Source organism: Mytilus californianus, unplaced genomic scaffold (assembly GCF_021869535.1).
Source record: "Mytilus californianus isolate M0D057914Y unplaced genomic scaffold, xbMytCali1.0.p SCAF_3, whole genome shotgun sequence".
NCBI classification, from domain to species: domain Eukaryota; kingdom Metazoa; phylum Mollusca; class Bivalvia; order Mytilida; family Mytilidae; genus Mytilus; species Mytilus californianus.
The window spans coordinates 46,174,863-46,195,129 of NW_026262679.1; the positions used below are offsets into that span (position 1 = coordinate 46,174,863).

The following is a 20,267-nucleotide window of genomic DNA, read 5'->3' on the forward strand; positions in this document are numbered from 1 at the left end:
TTTTGCTCTGCCTGCAGGTAATTTTGGATACATTTTTCGTGCATTTTTATGCTGTATAAACAGATTGCAATGCAATTCAAATTTCTATTTTTTATCAATTACAAAAATTATAGTTTTACTTTAAATATATATATATAAATGCCGAATAAAAATAGTTTTACTCACATACTTACTTACGGAATGCTTACTTACTTACGGAATGGTATTAGAATTTTAGCAAAACCTCGCACCTGCGCAGTACAGATTATGATTTGAGGGGAAAACAAAAATGGCGGAAGAGCAGGTGAATTCAAAATAAACCTCTCTACTATGCCAGGGCATTCATGTCATTATTAATTGCATTGCAGAAAGTGTACTGCAGGCTCCTATACATCAAAATTATTTTGCCAGGCGATCATTTTTTCCTAGTGTCAGCGATTTGGCGCAAATCAAACACGTGCATCCAAGTCCCAAAAATGTATAAATCTGTCAAACCGAAAAAAAATATTCTTTTTTAAAATTAAAAGTCTTAATCTTCCACACCAATTACATGATAGTATCGAAATACAATGTTTTATTCTGTTTATCTTTATTGTCAATATTGTGCCGGTTGTATTGTCCAAGGACCGAGATTCATTTACATCAAATTGGTACATGGACTTGCCGGGTGTGGATTCAATTCAGGGGAGATAACTTTTTAACCTGATATTGAACATTAAGTGTCCCAATGTTACTAGGTTTGTTTATGAAAGTGTCATAACAATATCAAACCAACGGGCAAGAAGTCTGAAAAAATAAAACATTGCTCAAATTACCCATCAAAATATGGGTTGCAAAATAGAAAAGTTTTTTGTAAAAATATGTAATTATTTTTGTCTGAATTATTTCCAGAACAATTTTATTGACCAAAATTCCAATATAATTGCGATTTATACTTGAAAGGTGACATAATTTTTTTTTAAACAAAAATTCACAATTTTGATCCTATTTTAAAATGCAAGCACAGTAACCTATGTTTTATTTTCTAGTTTTTAAAGATCTCATCTTGGTCTACATTTCTGAAAATCACCAAAATGACATTGCAAAACAAAACTTTTTAGCATACCTGTCATCCTATGGAACTGTGTATCACTGGTGTTAAACTGATCATGGTAACTGCAGTTACCACGATCCCAATATGGAGGAGGTAGAAATAAGTAAAATCGTTTTCTTCTAATTTCTACGTGTAAACATGTTGTTTTCAAGAATTCCTCAGCCGCCCGGTTGATTTGTACAGGTTTGTTGTATGTTGTTTATAAATATCATATATGGTCTCGTTACCGAAATTATAGCAGTTACCATGATCAGTTTAACACCAGTGGTGTATGAGGGAGATCACTTGGCATAGCTGCTTCAGAACATGTTTCATAGTTATAATTAACACAATTATTACTAATTAATGTTTTATCTGATGGTATACTAAATTGATTCCAAATACTCTTGAGAACTGCATTTTGTTTAAAAAAAGGGATTTGGTCAATCAATTTCCAACTGCAAAATAAACAAAATTAAATTTTGATCATTTCAATATTATACTCTATAAAGAGCTTGAATAAATAATGACGAGGGATAAAGATAATGTTTATAGGACAATTTTTTCAAATTGTATATTGACAACTATAACAAATAAGTGTCAAATAGTATATTTACTGATAAAGAATGTCAAAAATGAGAAGAGTTGTGCTAAATTTAAAATTTCTTTATTTAGTACATTTAACAAACTTTCACTGGAACCAATGTTTACCTGTGTCAAATCAAAATTTAGTTTCAACAGTATTTGATCTCTGACTAATGAAACAATTGTTTATGCATTTGAGGAAGTTTGAGTCTTAAATGCTTACTATTCAAATCAGGGATGATTCCAGGTGTTTTTTTCAAATGGGTCCCTTGACCATCAAATTGGGAATTCTTCTATGCATAAAATCTTAGACGAAATAACATTATTTAAAAAGGAAATTGTATTTTTTTTTACCTATACACTGTATAATGGCTCTGCTGGGCGATCTGCTAATACGAGATCCAGGCCCATTAAATTCATCAATGTTATATCAATATTTATATTTTGCTCTCTGCTTTTGCTTTTTGCTTTTTCTGCTTTTACGAGACCCTTTTTGACAAAAAGCATCTTTTTGATCGACCTGCTGGGCGACCTGCTTTTTTTAGATCAAATACTCTCATAGCATTTTGATCAATTGCATCTGAGGTGTCTGCTTTTATGATACCAACGATATTGAGAGAAAAAATAATACATGATGACTACTCTGATAACCTATAATGAAGACATAATAACAAATTATAATTACCTTATCTTACAAATCTGATTTCTATGCTAAAATCGGTTACCACATGTTGACATAATTGAATCGTTGTTAATAAAATGCGATTGTTGATTTCATTCTTATCCAGATCTTAAAGCGTTTTGACGACAAACTATGAAAAATTATAGTTGCCTGAATCGTTAACGGAAACATTTCCAAAAATATTGATTTAAAAAAAAAAAATTCCTGAATGAAACGTTTTACCCAGCAACAAGCTTTTGTTTACATTCTTTAGACCGAAATACATAAATTGTGTGTTTCCTATATTACATGTATTACCGCCAAAAAAATTAGGTAGGGTAGGTAGGTAAAACATTTTATTTTAAGAAAACATTTTATTATTTTTCTATTCAATAATGACAGTAGAAAAAGGACCCAAATGAAAACGTTTGATGTGCCTGCTTCTTTGATATTTAGAAAATAAGCTTTAATCAAAATTTTATGCATTTCATGGGTTGTAATAGGAATATGTTCTTGCCTATGAATTATCTTAAACCAAGAATGGCAGTGAAAAATTCCGGCATGGCATGTTATGTTGGGCCTCGTTGAACCTAAATGTAAATGGCACACAGGGTATAGGTGTGGGAGCAGATTATTACCCCTTGAAAACATGTGAACCGATGGTAATATAAGCAGTGGTTGATGATGATTTTTCGAGGGGTAATAATCTATCCTTGCACCCTCTCTACTTTATATACAAATGTGTTTAGATGTTAAACAGAATGTAATCTTGAAGAGTTGTTGGTTTTGACAATATCCGTCAACTTTGTATTTTTTTCATCTATAGGTCCATCATGATGTTTTCAAAAAGATTCATCATATCATAATTATGCAGAATCGATGTCATTTTATTTAGCATCCTTGTGATCACATTTTTGAATATTTGACAGTTAATATGCTACTTGGTTGTCGAAAAAGCCATGCTTGTTTATTTAAGATCTTGGTTCTTGAAACACTTTACTTTAGCGCATTGGTTGTTATTATCAAACGTTTTGAAGGTCAGTAGTATTCTAAATGAATAATCGGATCCAGATTTAAAAAAAAAAAATTTGTCAATAAAATGTGTAGGGTCGGTGTCGGAAACGGAGGTAGGGCATGTAGGGTCGGGAAACCGGAAACACGCAAGTTATTTATTTTGGCCTTATAGAAGAATAGTCCAAGAGTTCTTAGGTTTGAATGATGGTCATCGGAGGTCATAATTTTGAATTCTGTAGATTCTGATTTCCTGTGCAGTAGTGATACCGGTTGTTGAAGATTCCCAAATTATTGCCGTTTTACTGGAGGGGTGGCAGGTATTCTGTATTGACCACCTTTTTTTCTTAGCATACAACATGTACAAAGCAAAAGGAGAGTGCTATTTAAGAATGTTTTTGTACTGTCTTTGAAAAAAGTATTATTTTTTTTGCAGGAGCTTCTGCAGTTAGAAAATCTGTGCAAACAATTGTATGAAACAGCTGATACCAATCTACGCTCTGAAGCTGAGAAAGCCCTTATACAGTTTGCTGAATCACCTGACTGTCTGAACAAATGTCAGTTATTATTGGAAAGAGGAAATGTAAGTCTACAAACAAAAACCACTCTAGTAGTGTTGGCCATATCACATTCACCTTGTCCATTCGTCCAACAATTATTTTTGTCTCACTTTTCCTACATACTACAGAACAGAATGACTTCATATTTGGTTAGCAGCTTGACAGTGATGAGTTGTAACATCTGAGCACTCTTAGATCTGTTAGACACCTACTTTCTGTTTGCTGATACTTAAAATTTTTCAAATATTGAATGAACTTCATATGGTTGGCTGCTTGACCTTAATGATTTGTAATTTGTGAGCACATTTTGCATCTGTCAAACACCTACTTCCTGTTTTTTGAAAGTTTGAATAACAAATGGGAGTATGTTTAGCACAGTAACTCTTGCATCTTCTTTTTGATCCAAAAGTTAAGGTTCAAATTAATTTTTTTATGCCCCCGCCGTAGCAGAGGGGGAATTAAGTTTTACCCTTGTCCGTACGTCTGTCTGTATGTCCCAAAGTTGGTTTCCGTTCTCTAACTTTAGTTTGCCTCAGCCAAATGTTATGAAACTTATACACAATGCTTATTACCACAAAACACAGATCAAGTTTGAATTTTGGTGGTGTCACTTTAACCGTTATAGAGTTATGCCCCTTTACAAATGGAAAAAAATTGCTGAATTTTTCGTTTCCATTCTGTAACTTAAGTTAGCCTCAACCAAATGTTATGAAACTAATACACAATGCTTATTACTACAAAATACAGATCAAGTTTGAATTTTGGTGTAGTCACTTTTACTGTTCTAGAGTTATGCCCCTTTACTAATGGAAAAATTGCTGAATTTTTCATTTCCGTTCTCTAACTTAAGTTTGCCTCAACCAAATAATATGAAACTTATACACAATACTTATTACCACAAAACTCAGATCAGGTACAAATTTGGGTAGCGTCACTTTTACTGCTCTTCAGTTATGTCCCTTTATAACTTTATATGATATGGAAGCGGGGGCATCATCTGTGTCCCATGGACACATTCCCCATTTATTTTTCATTCACACAGTCTACACTGTTAAGCACTAATCGGATGCCCCAGACTGGTGAAATTTTATTTGGACTAGTATTTGCAAAACTGTTTAGACACTTCAGATAGGAAAAATGTCAGAATATTGGTTTTCAGACTATAAGTTAGAAAATATTTTGGTACAAACTGATCAAAAGATATATTTTTAAGAAGGGCCATTGTTATAGTTTTTGGCATTAAAGTTGTTGTTTGATTGCAGTATTTGAAAATCAAAGATGCTTTGGTTGTAAATATGCACATGTGCATGATGTGGTAACTTTACACGCATTTTACATTTATCTGGGGAAAACAAACAATATGTCAAAATGCTTTTGTTCAAAAGGTAAAAGATTTTGATGTTTGTGCTTTTTATACCATATTCCTTCTAAAATGTAATAATCATATCTCTTTCTTTAGTATATTGAACAATGACCAGTCATTAGCGAGTTATAAATGTCATTGTAATCAAATCGACTAAGTCCATTGACACCCTGTTTATGGCCATTCAAAGTTCAGAAGAAAAACAATATTAAGGTCTTAACTTAATATTTAATTCTTTTGATTAAGGAAGAAAATAGAGATTTAGACAAATGTTTGAAACTTTTGAAATGAAATGACGGTGACTGGAGACAGCTCATATAGCATGTATAGTTTTAACAAATCTTTGGACTGGACAGGTCAGAAAATGTGGAGTCCAGTCTAATTTTTATGAGTTCAGAACTTTGGACCTATCTTAGTGAGAACCCTGCAACTATTTTGACTCATGTTCATATAATTAATTGATTTTTACAATTTAAGAAATGGTTTTACACCTGTAATGATAAATCTATTTGCTTGAACCAATGTAAATTAAATATAGTATTCCTATCTGCCCTAAATAGAAGGGTGACCCAATCTTTTTCAAAGGGTCTGGAATCTTCTTGTATGACCATTCTTTAAGGATTTTGACCTGAAAAGAAGGGTGACCCATCGTTCTGCCTAAGGATCCAGAATCAATCATATTTTCCAGTAAAAGGTACTTGACCGAAATGTATTTTTGAATTTAGGTCAAGAATTTTTTTTGAAAGGAAAAGTTTATCAACACCCTTTTGTCAGATGTTGCATTTTTAAATAAATTTTGCAATTCTTTTATAGTGTTGACACATAAGAGAAAAAAATACTGAACAAGTACAGATGATCGATTTTATTATGAAATAACTTTTCAGCTAAGGCTATTGATAATTTATATTTAAAATTATAGCTTTTTATACAATCAGTCAGGGATACTACTTGTACAAGTAATTTTTATTTACTTGATGAAGTAAATAAAATATACTTATACAAGTTTTAAATTATATTGTTTGAATAATCTCCCCTTAATTTTCTAAAAAATTTACCTCTATAAGTAAATTTTTTTTACAATCCCACAAAAATTCTCAGTTTTGAGATGTAAAATCATGCCTTTAACAATTTTTCTCAGGTTAGCTCATAATTTTTGATAAGAGTTCAATGTTTCATCTCATTAATTCAACAAAGAAACTGATTGAGCAAAGATCTTAAGTATTTGCGCAAGGCCTTCAAAAATTGCTCCTTGGGGGCTTGTAAATGAGCAGTGTTCTAAAGATAACAGACAAATGAGATTTTCATTGTCCATGAAATTACACTTAAATGAATAGTAAAGACATCTGCAAAGGACAGAGAATTCAAAATTCTGTTATAGCAAAGAAGTTCTTAGTATTCAAGAAAAGAAGATAGGATGACTTTTTTACTTGTATTAGTAAAAAAATCTGAATGTCTAAGGGACATAACTAGGCCAAAAAATAATTTACTTATACAAGTAAATAAAATACACTTGTATAAGTATCCTACAAATTTACTTATATAAGTATATTATAATTACTTCTTCAAGTAAATAAAAATTACTTGTACAAGTAGAACCCCTGACTGACAATTTTGTTAAAAAAGAACTTTAGTTTCAGTTGAACATGCTGATATTTATGACATGCATGCAAGTGCCCCTCTTTTTGGACAAGTACAAGATTATATGCTTTATTGAACATGCACATCAATATTATGCGAAATACACCACAAAAAAAAAGTATTATTCATATCAAAACACTTTTACAAGAATGATTCCCAAAAACGTTAATTTAGTGTTATCCTAGAAAAATTAGTATCATAAATTCGATTTTATTTGTAATTTTTAAAAACTTCTTGTTTCTAAAAAATGAAAGTAGCATGATCAATTTGCAGTTTTATGTCATTAAAGTCATTGCAGTTTTAAATGTTGCATTCCACACATTATATTTAAACGCCTTTACAAAATCAGGTACCAAATTTCATGCAGTCCATACAGCAAAACCATTGATAGGGGTTCGTATACATATATGTCATGACATTCTGTTTGAAATTTGACAGTTCAAAATTAAAAGATTCCAGCAATCTAGTGCTCCAAAAAAAGACTGAAATCACATGAAAAAATGTCCAGACCCTCACTTCTGCTCTTTAAAACAAAAAGTTCCTTTCTGCCTTTATAAAAACTGATTTATTTGAATTACATGTGACAATGACATACAGCCTGTACATTGTTTGGCAGGATTGCTTTATATTGTTTCATTCTTTGGATACATTTTTTGTGGCTAGGATATGTGCCAGTTTATGTACAATGTTTAACATTGTCCAAAACATCTGAATTATAGTGCTTAAGTACCCTTTCAGACACCAAGCACCCTTCTGCCCTGAGAATCAAGCTGTAACTTTATGTGTAAACATGGTACTAAGTTTATTTGCTTCATTAAACTCTGTATGATTTACTTGCAGTCTCCTTATGCTCAGTTATTGGCAGCCACAACTTTGACAAAGCTTGTCTCTCGGCCAAATTTAACTTTGCCATTAGAACAAAGAATTGATATACGTAAGTAAAAGATTTTTTGAGAAACTCATAAATTTACCATGAATTGCAAAATCTTTGCAAGGTTTTAACAGGCTTCAAGGAAAATCCATAATCTTATATAAACACTGAAAAGTCATCATATGGTGAATATAATGCAATTATTGATTTCATCTAAAGTTCAGCTGTTTAAGATTGTCTTTGAGGGTTATTCCTGATATTGTATTAAATCTTTTGATTGTTAACATTTTTTTCACAGATTATCTGTAAATTTAAGGCGAGTCTTCATTTCTTTATGCATAGGAGACACATTGATACTTATTGTCTTCTATACACAAGTCTGGTAGCATCATCATGATAATCAAGAACACAAAAAAAGACTATCACAACTTATCTTATATTACCCTATAGAATATTATTGTAAGCTCTTTTTGTATCCTTGTTCAATTTATAAGAAAATTTAACAAAAAATTGTAAGCATTGTAAAAGTGGTGGTTGACCTCAAATGATAATAGAATTCTGCACCTTAATGCACATATTGTAAAGGTTGCAAAACTAAAACAGGATATTTAGAAGGCATTTAATTGAAGCATGGTTTTTGTTGAAAGAGGAGTATATCATCTGTTTTTTTGTTTTTTTTTCAGGGAATTATATATTGAATTACTTGGCCACGAGACCAAAACTTGTTCATTATGTACTACAGGCCTTAGTACAGGTATGTTTGAGAGATTCTAGCATGATAAGAAGTTTCAACAGTTTCCATAACCATTCTCAATTTCTGGCATATTCTATTTATCTTTTCAGTTATCTATAATAAAAAAAGAAGATGTGAAATGATTGCCAATGAGACAGCTATCCATCAGAGACCAAATGATGTAGATGCAAGCATCTAAATGTCACTGTTCAACCTTCAGCATTGAGCAAAACCCATACCTTTCAGTGAGCTATAAAAGACCCAGGCATTGCAAAATGTACATCAATTAAAACAAGAAAACCAACAGCCTAACTTATTTTCAAAACAATTCACGAAAAAAAAAATTAAAGCCAACAACAACACTGAATTACAGGTTCCAGACTTGGGACAGGGACATACAAAATGTGGAGGGGTTAAACATGTTTTATGAGTGCTTAACCCTCCTCTTACCTTTGACAATGGTGTAACAGCACAACTTAAAACTGGAAAAAATAGCTGAAAAGGGCTCAACTCATTAAAATGACACAAAGCTAAAAAAACTAACAAAAAAAAAAGTAAATACACACAGTACCAATAATGCATTTGCATGTGTTGGAGATTTTAGTTCATTTTAAACAATACCAGTATCTCAGTCCTTAAATGCAGTTTGTTTTATATGCCCATAGAATTCAGTTCAATTCACGAAGATGTAAAACAAAGAATTCACAAAGATGTAAAACATAGAATTCACGAAGATGTAAAACATTACTTGATATAGAAGTATTAGTCAAAGGATCGCATTTGTTTTAAAGTGTAAATATGTTGTTTAACTTTTGACTTATAGACTTGTTTTCTATATGTTCTTTTCAGTTATTTGCCAGAATTACAAAACTTGGTTGGTTTGATGTGCAAGATGAAGGATTTGTCTTCCGTAATGTTGTGTCTGATGTCACAAAGTTCATTCAGGTAATCATCTTTATCTTAGTCTCAGGTGTTAACAATCTTAATCATCTTTTGTCTGCCATAAGAAATTGTTAAAGTAAACCTTTTCATGAAAAGAAATGATACACAAATGAAAAATAATATATTATCAATTTAGATGGATACAAATTAATACTATCTACTTGCATTGAAGTCTTATATATACAAGTAAAATAAAGATGCACATTTGGTATCAACACATAAATCAAACACTTTCCCTTTCAGGAAAAATGAAGCATATTTTGACAATGATAGATATTTTATCTTTATTATTATTAAAACAAAATTTCATCATCAGGAAAAGGTCATAAACTAAAACTAACATTACCAGACTGTGTAAAATACTAAATGATTTGACATGAATTTGAACTTGTGTTCTTATACTGTGAAAATACTTCACAAATTATCATGAAAAAATACTTCACAAATCATCATGATTTTAAACTAAAATACTACACGAATCACAATGATTCGAGACTGTACAATACTACACAAATCACAATGAATTGAGACTGTACAATACTATACAAATCACATTGAATTGAGACTGTACAATACTACATGAATCACCATGATTTGAGACTGTAAAATACTGCATTAATCACCTTGATTTGAGACTGTAAAATACTACATGAATCACCATGATTTGAGACTGTAAAATACTACATTAATCACCTTGATTTGAAACTAAAATATTACATCAATCACCATGTTTTGAAACTGTAAAATACCACATGTACATAAATCAACTTAATTTGAGACTGAAATGCTACAGAAATCACTATAATTTGAGACTAAAATTCTTCACGAATCACCATGATTTGAAACTGAAATACCTGATAAATCACCATGGTTTTTCCGTCTTTCTAAAACATTTGATACTAGCATTTTATATTTATAAATAATCATAAAATTTCAGAGTGGGTCAACGCAGCATGTTATGATAGGTGTACAACTGCTGTCTCAGCTTGTCTGTGAAATGAATCAGCTTAGTGAGGTATGTATTTAAAAGAAAATCAAAGATGCCAGGACTTTGGGATGGTATTAACAGCTTGTTATACCCGAAAATAAATTGGCTAGTTCAGCACCATTGTGTTTTGCAATTTGCAAATGCCTGCCACATCAAATGTTTTTATAATTGAAAAAAAATCTAGTCTGGAAATTCTTTGTCCCCAGTTCTTATACCATTTTGCAAGTCTGACCTTGACCTCATTTACATGGATCATTGATAATAATAAGTTTATGTAATATTTTTAGTAAAAACCTCATATTACAGACTTTCAACAAATTCAATCATGATAGGTAAGGCAGGCAAAACATTTGAGCTTGTGCACTCTTGTTTTATTCCAGTGTCTTTACTAAAATTGAATCATCATAATCTTTATATTTTTCCAATTTGTGTGTGAACAGTGTGTTTCAGGGTCCAGCTTTAGTTAAATGTGATATAAATAAAAAAGATATATTGGTAACATTTGGATTTTGATGACTCATTTCATTATTTCTTTTATCTATGCTCTTCATTGTTTTATTTTGGATTAATGCTAATTTATCATTTATTATGAAAGAAATTCTGAACACAAATTATTAATTGCTCTTTATAGTATAATATACACATGTGTCTTGTAAAGGTTTTAAAAATATGGAATTGAAAAAATATTTTACAGGCTGAGGCAAGTAGGTCAATCAACAAACACAGAAAGATAGCCTCATCATTTAGAGATACACAGTTATTTGAAATCTTCCAACTATCATGCTCACTTCTTCGTACTGCTGTTGGAAATCTTAAAAGTATGAACTTTACAGATGACAGTCAGGTTAGTTTAAATTTTTTGGATGAGTTGCCCCTCATTTATGCTCTGCTGAAAGTCTGGTTTTCACTAATAAAAACTGACCGCTTGAACATAGCCAATCGTGCTGAAAGTGGCTTTAAACATCAACAATCAATCAATCCACCATCATTTATGCTACTGTAACTTTCCAAATTTTTATCATTGTTCATGCATTAGATTTTCTGATTATGTGTGTTTTTAAAGAAGTATTGCCTGAGTCAATTTTTTGAATCTTGCTCTTTTACTGATACATCTTTCTTTAATTGTACATGCTTATGCAGGTTTTTGTCTCGCCTGCGACAGCAAGACATAGGGATTGCTTTTCCAGCGACGGCTGCAATGACGGCGTCAACAATTGTTAAGTTTTCTGCTTAAGTTGATAGGAACTACTTGTGATAGATCAATGATATTTTGTATGAAGTTGCATTACTATCAGTACATATCAGTTAGACGACAATTTTGAGGCCCTGCCCCCTAGGCCATGGTTCAGTGACTTTGATTTAATTAGCCATTTTCAATGTCAAGTTTTATGCTGAAGTTAGATAGATAGGAACCACTGATGATAGATCAATGATATTTTCTATAATGTTGCATTACTATCAGTACATATCAGTTTGACAACTATTTTAAGGCCCTGCCCCCTTGGTCATGGTCCAGTGACTTTCAATCAATTAACAATTTTCAATGTTAAGTTTTATGATTAAGTTAGTTTGATAGGAACTACTTACAATAGACAATATTTTCTATAAAGTTATATTGCTGTTTGTACATCTCAGTTTGTCAACCATTTGGAGGCCCTACCCACTAAAAAAGTGGGGTATACTGTTTTACCTCTGTCTGTCCATCTGTCAGTACGTCCCTCAGTCTGTCTGTCCGTTAGTCTCATGAATATTTTGTCACATTTTTCTCAGGAACTACATTACAAGGATTTCTGAAATTTGGTTTCAAGGTTTATATGAGTCAGCTATACAGTGTGATGCGTTATCAGATTCATCACTCAACAACTTCCTGTTTACCGAACACTTACATCATTTTACACATGACATCCAAGTAGTTGAAAATTTTAGTCACATTTATCTCGGGAACTACATTACAAGGATTTCTGAAATTTGGTTTCAGGGTTTATATGAGTCAGCTATGCAGTGTGATGTGTTTTCAGATTCATCACTCAAAACTTCCTGTTTACCGAAATATTTGGGCGGGGGGTATCATCAGTGAGCAGTAGCTCACAGTTTCACTTGTTGGTCCAGTGACTTTGAATTAATTAGCAATGTTGCTGTCCATCAGATTGTTTTTTTCTGAATTTTATGCTGACAGGCGAGACATATCTCTGTGTCAACAGTTTATTGTTAACAGTTATTTATTAGATTATATGATTGTTTTTTTCTAGCATGGTTTAATATCAAGTGCATTAAGACTAGCACATAACTGTCTAACATTTGATTTTATTGGTACTTCCAATGATGAGTCTTCAGATGAGCTGTGTACAGTACAAATACCAACTAGCTGGAGAACAGGTATATAACAGATTGTTGTTTTGGGTAGAAAAAAAAAAAAAAAACGAAAAAAATGTTGGATACATAATGGGGCTTATGGGCCCTTTTAATTCACCAAAAACGTAAATTTGTAATATCCCAATTCTCAGTTATATTTTCCAAACCTCATCACTATTAAAAAAAAGTCCTCTGTTTATATTTTTCAGTGTTCATAGGGCTATTATTAACATTAAACTTCATTATATTTTTCAGTATTCCTAGGCCTGTCAACAGTTTACCGCGTCTTGTTAGTTATTCTATGTTTTCTATTTCAGCATTTCTAGACCTGTCAACATTAACCCTGTTTTATGAGCTGTATTCAGGTTTACCTGCATCTCTCTCATCAATGGTTTGTATATATACTAAGAATTTCATAAAGTAGATATATTCTAAACTGGAAATATAGCAATTTTATTATGCCAAAATTTTTGTCAACTTATCTAGGATTGTAAAAGTTAATGTTCATTGAAAAGAACGTCCTTGGTTATCTTATACTTGTTTGCCTAGAGAGAGGGTGGTAGTAGGTCTGGCCAGGTCAAAGCAATGACTTAAAAATGGGTATTTATTGCTTCTCTGCTAGACATGCAGCATTTAGGAGTAAGAGCAAAGACTGATTGGCTTGGGCCTTGGGAGTCCGAATAATGTGTCTGGGTAGGGTGACATTTCTTCCTATGGACTGTTTACTTGTAAACTTGCACTTTAAAAGTCTGTCTCATCCTGGCTATCAAGTCCAAAACAGGATGCATAATCATATCACGTCAACATGTTCTCGTCCTAATTTGCATGTTATATTCGTCTTTATACACAATCCGTCAATCTAAATTTATCAAAGCAAGACACAAGAATTTCATTGAAGTCTAAACACTTTTGGAGTTGAACCTGTACATTTATGAATAGATTTTACATGAAATAAAATTTGTAAAACATATAAACACCATACCATTACATGACTTTTCAACTTGTTTGCTAAATATCTATGTTATAACTAATAATTGTCCATTTTCTTTAAATAAAAATAAATTTTAAGTTAAAAAGGGCACTGCATATCAATGCACAATGGTATTTATATAAGAATTATTTTATTACCTTATTTCAGTCATTATCATGTATAGTACAAATAGCATCAGTAAGGAGATCATTATTCAACGGAACAGAAAGATCACAGTTTTTAAATCAAATTGTCGTTGGTGTGCGGAATATATTAGAAAACCCACAGGTAATTTAGAATATTGTATGAGACCTAGCTTCCCTTTTATTGGGCAGAAAATTTAAAATGAAATGATAGGAATATAATCTATATGGACTCATTCAGGTCCTGTAATTTAGTGAACTCCACTTTTAGAAAGAAATTATGGATACATCACAGACTAAATTCTAAGGGCTATTCCATTAAAGTGTATGTGGGAGGGTAGGAAGGGACTTTCAAAATATCCCTACAACCAAGAACCATTTTTTAGATAATTTTGCACAGACCTGGGGTAATTAAAAATGTAATTGTAATTAGCTGTAATTAATTACAATTTTGAAAGTAATTCAATGTAATGTGTAATTGAGCATATTTTCAATTACATGTAATTGAAAGTAATGAATTACATTGCCTTTTTGACATGTAATTGTGAATTACTTTTTCAAGTACTTTGAATTACATTTAAATATTTGCTGTTTTAAACATTTTTAACATTACTTGTAAATTTTATTTTTTTCTGCATTTATTACATGTATTAGCACTTTGTACAGTTGTACTTTGATTTTTATGGCCCCACCGTAGCGGTGGGGGCATTAAGTTTTACCCTTGTCCGTCTGTACGTATGTACGTACGTACGTCCCAAAATTGGTTTCCGTTCTCTAACTTGAGTTTGCCTCAACCAAATATTATGAAACTTATACACAATGCTTATTACAACAAAACAGTGATCAGGTTTGAATTTTGGTGGCGTCACTTTAACCGTTCTAGAGTTATGCCCTTTATGTTTCCCTTCTATAACTTAAGTTTGCCTCAACCAAATGTTATGAAACTTATACACAATGCTAATTACCACTAAACACAGATCTAGTTTGAATTTTGGTGGCGTCACTTTAACTGTTCTAGAGTTATGGGCCTTTATAAATGGAAAAATTGCAAAAATTTTATTTTCTTCTAAATGTCAAGTAATTTTAAAATTGGAGTTATCTTCCTTTGTCCATGATTATAGTTGAATCAACTACAATCAATGCTTTATACAATGCAATGTTTAATTTTAACTTCCATAGATAAAACACAGATCAAGTTGAATTTGGGTAGTGTCACCTTAACCATTATTGAGTTATGCCCCTTTATAATTCGAAAGATTGCAAAATTTTTAGTTTCAATTCTGTAACTTTAAGTTTGCCCCAACCAACCATTATGAAACCTATACACAATATTCATTACCACAAAACTAAGATCAAGTACAAATTTTTTGTTTCCGTTTTCTAACTTTAGTTTGCCTCAACCAAATGTTATGAAACTTATATACAATGCTTATTACTACATAATACAGATTAAGTACGAAATTTGGTGGCGACACTTTAACCATTCTTGAGTTATGTCCCTTTATAAACATAAAAATTGCTGAATTTTTTAGTTTGTCTCAACCAAATGTTATAAAACTTACACACAACCGTTCTAGAGTTATGCGTGTTTACAAATAGAAAAATTGCTGAATTTTTAGTTTTTGTTCTCTACTTAAGTTAGCCTCAACCAAATGTTATGAGACTTACAATGCTTATTACCACAAAACTCAGATCAAGTTCAAATTTGGGTAGCGTCACTTTTATTGTTCATCAGTTATGTCCCTTTATAACTATATGATATGCAAGCGGGGGCATCATCTGTGTCCACATGTGGACACTATCCACATTTATTTTTAATACTTTTTAAACATTTATCATTATGAAAAAATATAACATTCCTTGATATTTTATTAATCCTTATAGCATGTATAACAATCTTTATTTCTATTTAATTCATTAATTTTTTCACATGTTTACATAAAAAATCTAAAAATATAAAACAATACCAATTTATATATTTACATACAATTTGTAAATATGTTGTTCTAACAATTGACAATGATCTTAACCTCAGGTTATTCCTTTAACTTAGCTAATTATGAAGTACAATGATGTCCCTTGATTAAAATGCCAAAGGCAATTTTTATTTTAAACCATTATATCTATTTATGTTAAAATTTCTTCATATGAATTTTATTTAAACATCTTCTATAGAAGTTTAAATACAGTAGTCCGAACATGCAAGAATGGACTCTAATATATATATTTGACAAATTTGACATGCCAAAGGACAAATCTGGAGAATGCTACTATTACTTCTTCTGTAATAAATGGAAGCTGGAAAGTTACTTCAAATTTCACCTGAGGTACATAAGAAAACCTTTAAAATCTAAATAAATATTTTTTAATATAAACTTGAAATTTTAAGAAAAAGTTTTTAAAAAATAAAAAAATATATTTATCTGGATCTATATAAATCCTTATAAATTTTTTTCCCATTCAATTAAGAAATGCAATCAAATAATTAGCATTGAAAAACTAATGGTGATTAAATGTAACAATGACGTTAGAAATTTGAAAACTTAAAACAAATCTTGTAAAAATGTTTTCACTGTTAAAAAGTTCATGTATATATAAAAGTTTCATAATATTCTAGCCTATTGTCTTTTTTATGAATTTATTCTAAATGATATAGCTCTTACATGTCTTTGCTCAAAAGTAATTGAAATGTTATTAATTACATTGGCAATGTAATTGTAATGTAAATAATTACATTTGAAAATCAATTTAATTGTGCTGTAATTATAGTGTTCCCGCCTGCCCTAAATAGAAGGGCGGCCCGCCCTTGGTGCCCTTACCCCCGCCCTTCTGCCCTCCAAAGTAAAAGAATGCACCCCTCTGCCTTTTCAAAAAAATAAAATTTCCAAATTTCATGCCTACCGGCGTTTCCGGTAAAATTGTTACCTGATTGTGTAACACTAATTAACTGACAATGGGATTAAGTTAAAAACCTAATGCTTTGGCAGTTTTATTCCCTTTGTTAATGATTGTTTACTGCTAATTAGTGGATTTAAGATAATTGAACAAATACTAGATATTTAATACAGAATGAAATGTCCACATGTTATCCATTTGTAATGTTTATGCACAGCATGTACACCTGAAAAAAATTATTTCAGTAGGCATAACATAAAAAATAAAATCTTAAACAATTTTAAAGGCATATATAGTTTTGACTTTATTGGTAAAAAATGTTTTGTTTCATAACCATGAGTATGAAATTTAAATCAAAGAAATTTGTACTTTGAACATAACAAGATTCACTTCCTGTTATACTTCTTGTATTTTATAATCCTCCTGACATAGGAGCACTCAACAAAATTTATTTTTAACAATAATGGAGAAAAAAGTAACTGTTTATACCTTCTGCAATATAATATTGCATCAATATAATATGATCATCTCCTGTCTCACCTGTTATATTTATAAAACTCCTTACTGAGGAGCACTTTGGTGTGCACTTAAAAATACATTTTTGTAACAATTCAAACTCTCAATAACATATACTATATGTTTGAACAAGTAATTTAAATGTAGATAATTTAATTACATTCAACATTCAATTTTGCATGTATAACTCCATCTTTCAAAACTACTTGTTTATTTTGGTATAAGTTATAAAACATTGAAATTTCTGATGATTTTTTTCCTCACCAAATGTTCAAGTTTGTTTAGATTAACATCAAAATGATATGCCTTCATCATGGTATGATAATTTGATAAAAAAAAATTCTTACTGAAACCAACATCAAGAACACATTAATTTCTGAATATGGTTTAAATACAACTAATGTTCTCCAGCTGAGCCTAGCAATATTCAAGTTAATTTATACACGGTCCAACATTACCCTTAAAATCTGGGTTTTAACGCTAAAGTGCCCTTTCAGACAACTAGCACCCTTCTGCCCTGAGATTCAAGCTGGAACACTGAATTAATTACATTTAAAAATCAATGTAATTGAAATGTAATTAATTACTTTGGCATGTAATTGACCCCAGGTCTGAATTTTTGCATAATGGTTATAGATGCATACTGAAAAAAGACCCATGACCCACATTCAATAATTAAACTTCCCTTCCTACCCTCCCACATAGTTAAGTTAATATATAAAGTTATCTGTAAAATTCATCATGGTTAATGTTATAAGAAGAGAAATTTGAATGTCTGGAATTTTTTTTAACATTTGTTGAGTAACAACAAAGTGTAGCATATGTTTCAAATATTACTGACTGTATTTGCAAATCCCTAGCTTTATTATTATATTCTACAGTGATGTGTATTAGAGATGTTCATTAGAAAAGCAATTAGGCCATGAAAGCAACAGTATGAAAATTTAACTGGTGGAAGTATATATTATCTGTAGATTGTTGTTCATCAAGACATGAACTTACATAAATATTAAATTCCATGTTTGAATATTTCCAGGGTTTATCAGATCCTAGTAACTACCATGAATTCTGTCGCCTTTTAGCCAGACTGAAATCAAATTACCAGCTAGGGGAACTAGTCAAAGTAGAAAACTACTCAGATACCATCAAACGCATTGCAGAATTTACAGTTACCAGTTTACAGGTTAGTAAGATATGCAACCAGGATTAGTCTTTTAAAACAATTTATTCATGCAAGTATAGGTTGGAACTGTTAATGTGTACAGTGGAACCTCAATAAGTTGAAACAAGGGACCTGACAAAATTATAAGACTCATTTGAGGTTCAAGTCATTCAAGGTCACAAGTTCATCATGTTTTTCCTGCTTCAATAATATAACTTTTATTGTCAACCTGTATCCCTTTTATTGCCAACCTGTATGTTCAAATAGAAGACATGTTTTATATTCCAATTCATATGCATTGAAAGAGTTAGAAAATAAATTAACTTCATATAAAAAAGAGACTATGCTAAAAAAAAACATTTTACAACTGATGTTTACAAAGATGAGTCAGTAAAAATACATGCATGTAAGTACTAATGGAACAAAACAAATCCTTGGACTGTTTGTTTTTAAACTTTCAACTTTGCTATCTGGTCAGGTCGACAAGCAATAACTATACATTTGAGGTATGGGTCTTTCTCTTTGTTGAATGCCATACAGTGACCTATAGTTGTTGACTTCTATGTCATTTTGTTTCTGGTGGAGAGTTGTCTCATTGGCAATCATACCACATCTTCTAACTGAAAATATATTCTGTTCCCTCCAAAATTACTTGTACTTCAAACTTCAGGACATCTGGGTTTATATTCATTTTCTTCAAAGTAATTTCAAAATATACTTGAGTTAACTGAGATTTCGAATCAATCGAGCTCTACTGCATCGAACAAATGGGAATTTATCAGGACTGGCAAAATACCTTGACCTATCCCAGTTTTCAACAGTCAACATAACAACATTTAAATTTTTTGGGGCTCTGTTTAATACTGGCATTCCTATACAATGGTAGTTTATATACAGTTTATTCTTAGATAACAGAAAAGTTATTAGATTAAAATATTTTAAAAATTAGATTAAATGTAACTCAGTCATTGAGTTATTCTATATTATCAATGTTAAAGCTTTTAAGAGTCACAGTGGTGTCTGTGAATGCCAACAAAAAAGATAAAATTTCAAGTTTATAAGACGTCTCGTTAGAGAAGGAGCTGATTGAAATCGTACTTGACAGTGTTAAGAGTCTTGTTTTGTGGTTTTGAAAGTGTGCAATTTTTTTCTCTCATTACGTCTGCTTTTAATTCCTGGCAAATTCACAGAAATGACATTTAATTATATCCCCAATTTTAGTTTTACTGTTGAGATGAGTGATAAAAAGGAATTTATATCTGAGCTAGTTTTTTTGTGTTAAAGTATTTAAAGCTTTTAAATTTGAAACTTATTTATTTTCAGCAAATGTGGCAGTTTGCCCCAAACAGTGTTCATTACCTTTTAAGTTTGTGGCAGAGGATGGTGGCTTCTGTTCCGTATGTGAAAGCCACAGAACCTCACATGTTAGAAACCTACACTCCAGAAGTGATGAAGGCTTATGTGATGTCTCGTCTGGAGTCTGTTACTGTCGTAGTCAAGTAAGTTTTCTACTTGTTGTAAGAACACTTTTAATCAAGCATTGAAAACTTTCATATCACCAAATAATGGTAAATTATAAACTGTTATCATATCTGAAAATATCTAAATATAGATTACAATAGACTGTGAAAAGCATATTTACAGATTCTGTGTCTTGTCCATGACTTCAGTTGGTAAAGCTGTCACAGGGATAAAAATGTTAATGTTATAATTCAGTTAGTTTTTTGAAGTGATACCTATCCAGAAATGGTACTGTGATTCAGGTTAAATAAGAATTTCATGATATAAGGATACTATTTTCCCCAATTAGTACTAATAAGGTCTTT

The 20,267-nt window shown here is 31.1% G+C and overlaps 1 protein-coding gene across 1 annotated transcript in view; it reads left to right on the forward strand.

Annotated features, from left to right (window-relative positions):
- Window positions 1-250: 250 nt before the first annotated feature.
- Window positions 251-20,267, forward strand: part of LOC127734688 (exportin-7-like) — a 41,411-nt gene continuing 21,394 nt past the window's right edge. The window contains exons 1-12 of the mRNA XM_052244682.1: window positions 251-283; window positions 3,745-3,891; window positions 7,710-7,803; window positions 8,424-8,494; window positions 9,323-9,418; window positions 10,353-10,430; window positions 11,098-11,247; window positions 12,653-12,779; window positions 13,073-13,146; window positions 13,894-14,013; window positions 18,316-18,462; window positions 19,765-19,940. Coding sequence (XP_052100642.1) covers window positions 269-283; window positions 3,745-3,891; window positions 7,710-7,803; window positions 8,424-8,494; window positions 9,323-9,418; window positions 10,353-10,430; window positions 11,098-11,247; window positions 12,653-12,779; window positions 13,073-13,146; window positions 13,894-14,013; window positions 18,316-18,462; window positions 19,765-19,940 — 1,295 coding nt within the window. The 5' untranslated portion in view covers window positions 251-268. The remainder of the gene's footprint in view (window positions 284-3,744; window positions 3,892-7,709; window positions 7,804-8,423; window positions 8,495-9,322; window positions 9,419-10,352; window positions 10,431-11,097; window positions 11,248-12,652; window positions 12,780-13,072; window positions 13,147-13,893; window positions 14,014-18,315; window positions 18,463-19,764; window positions 19,941-20,267) is intronic.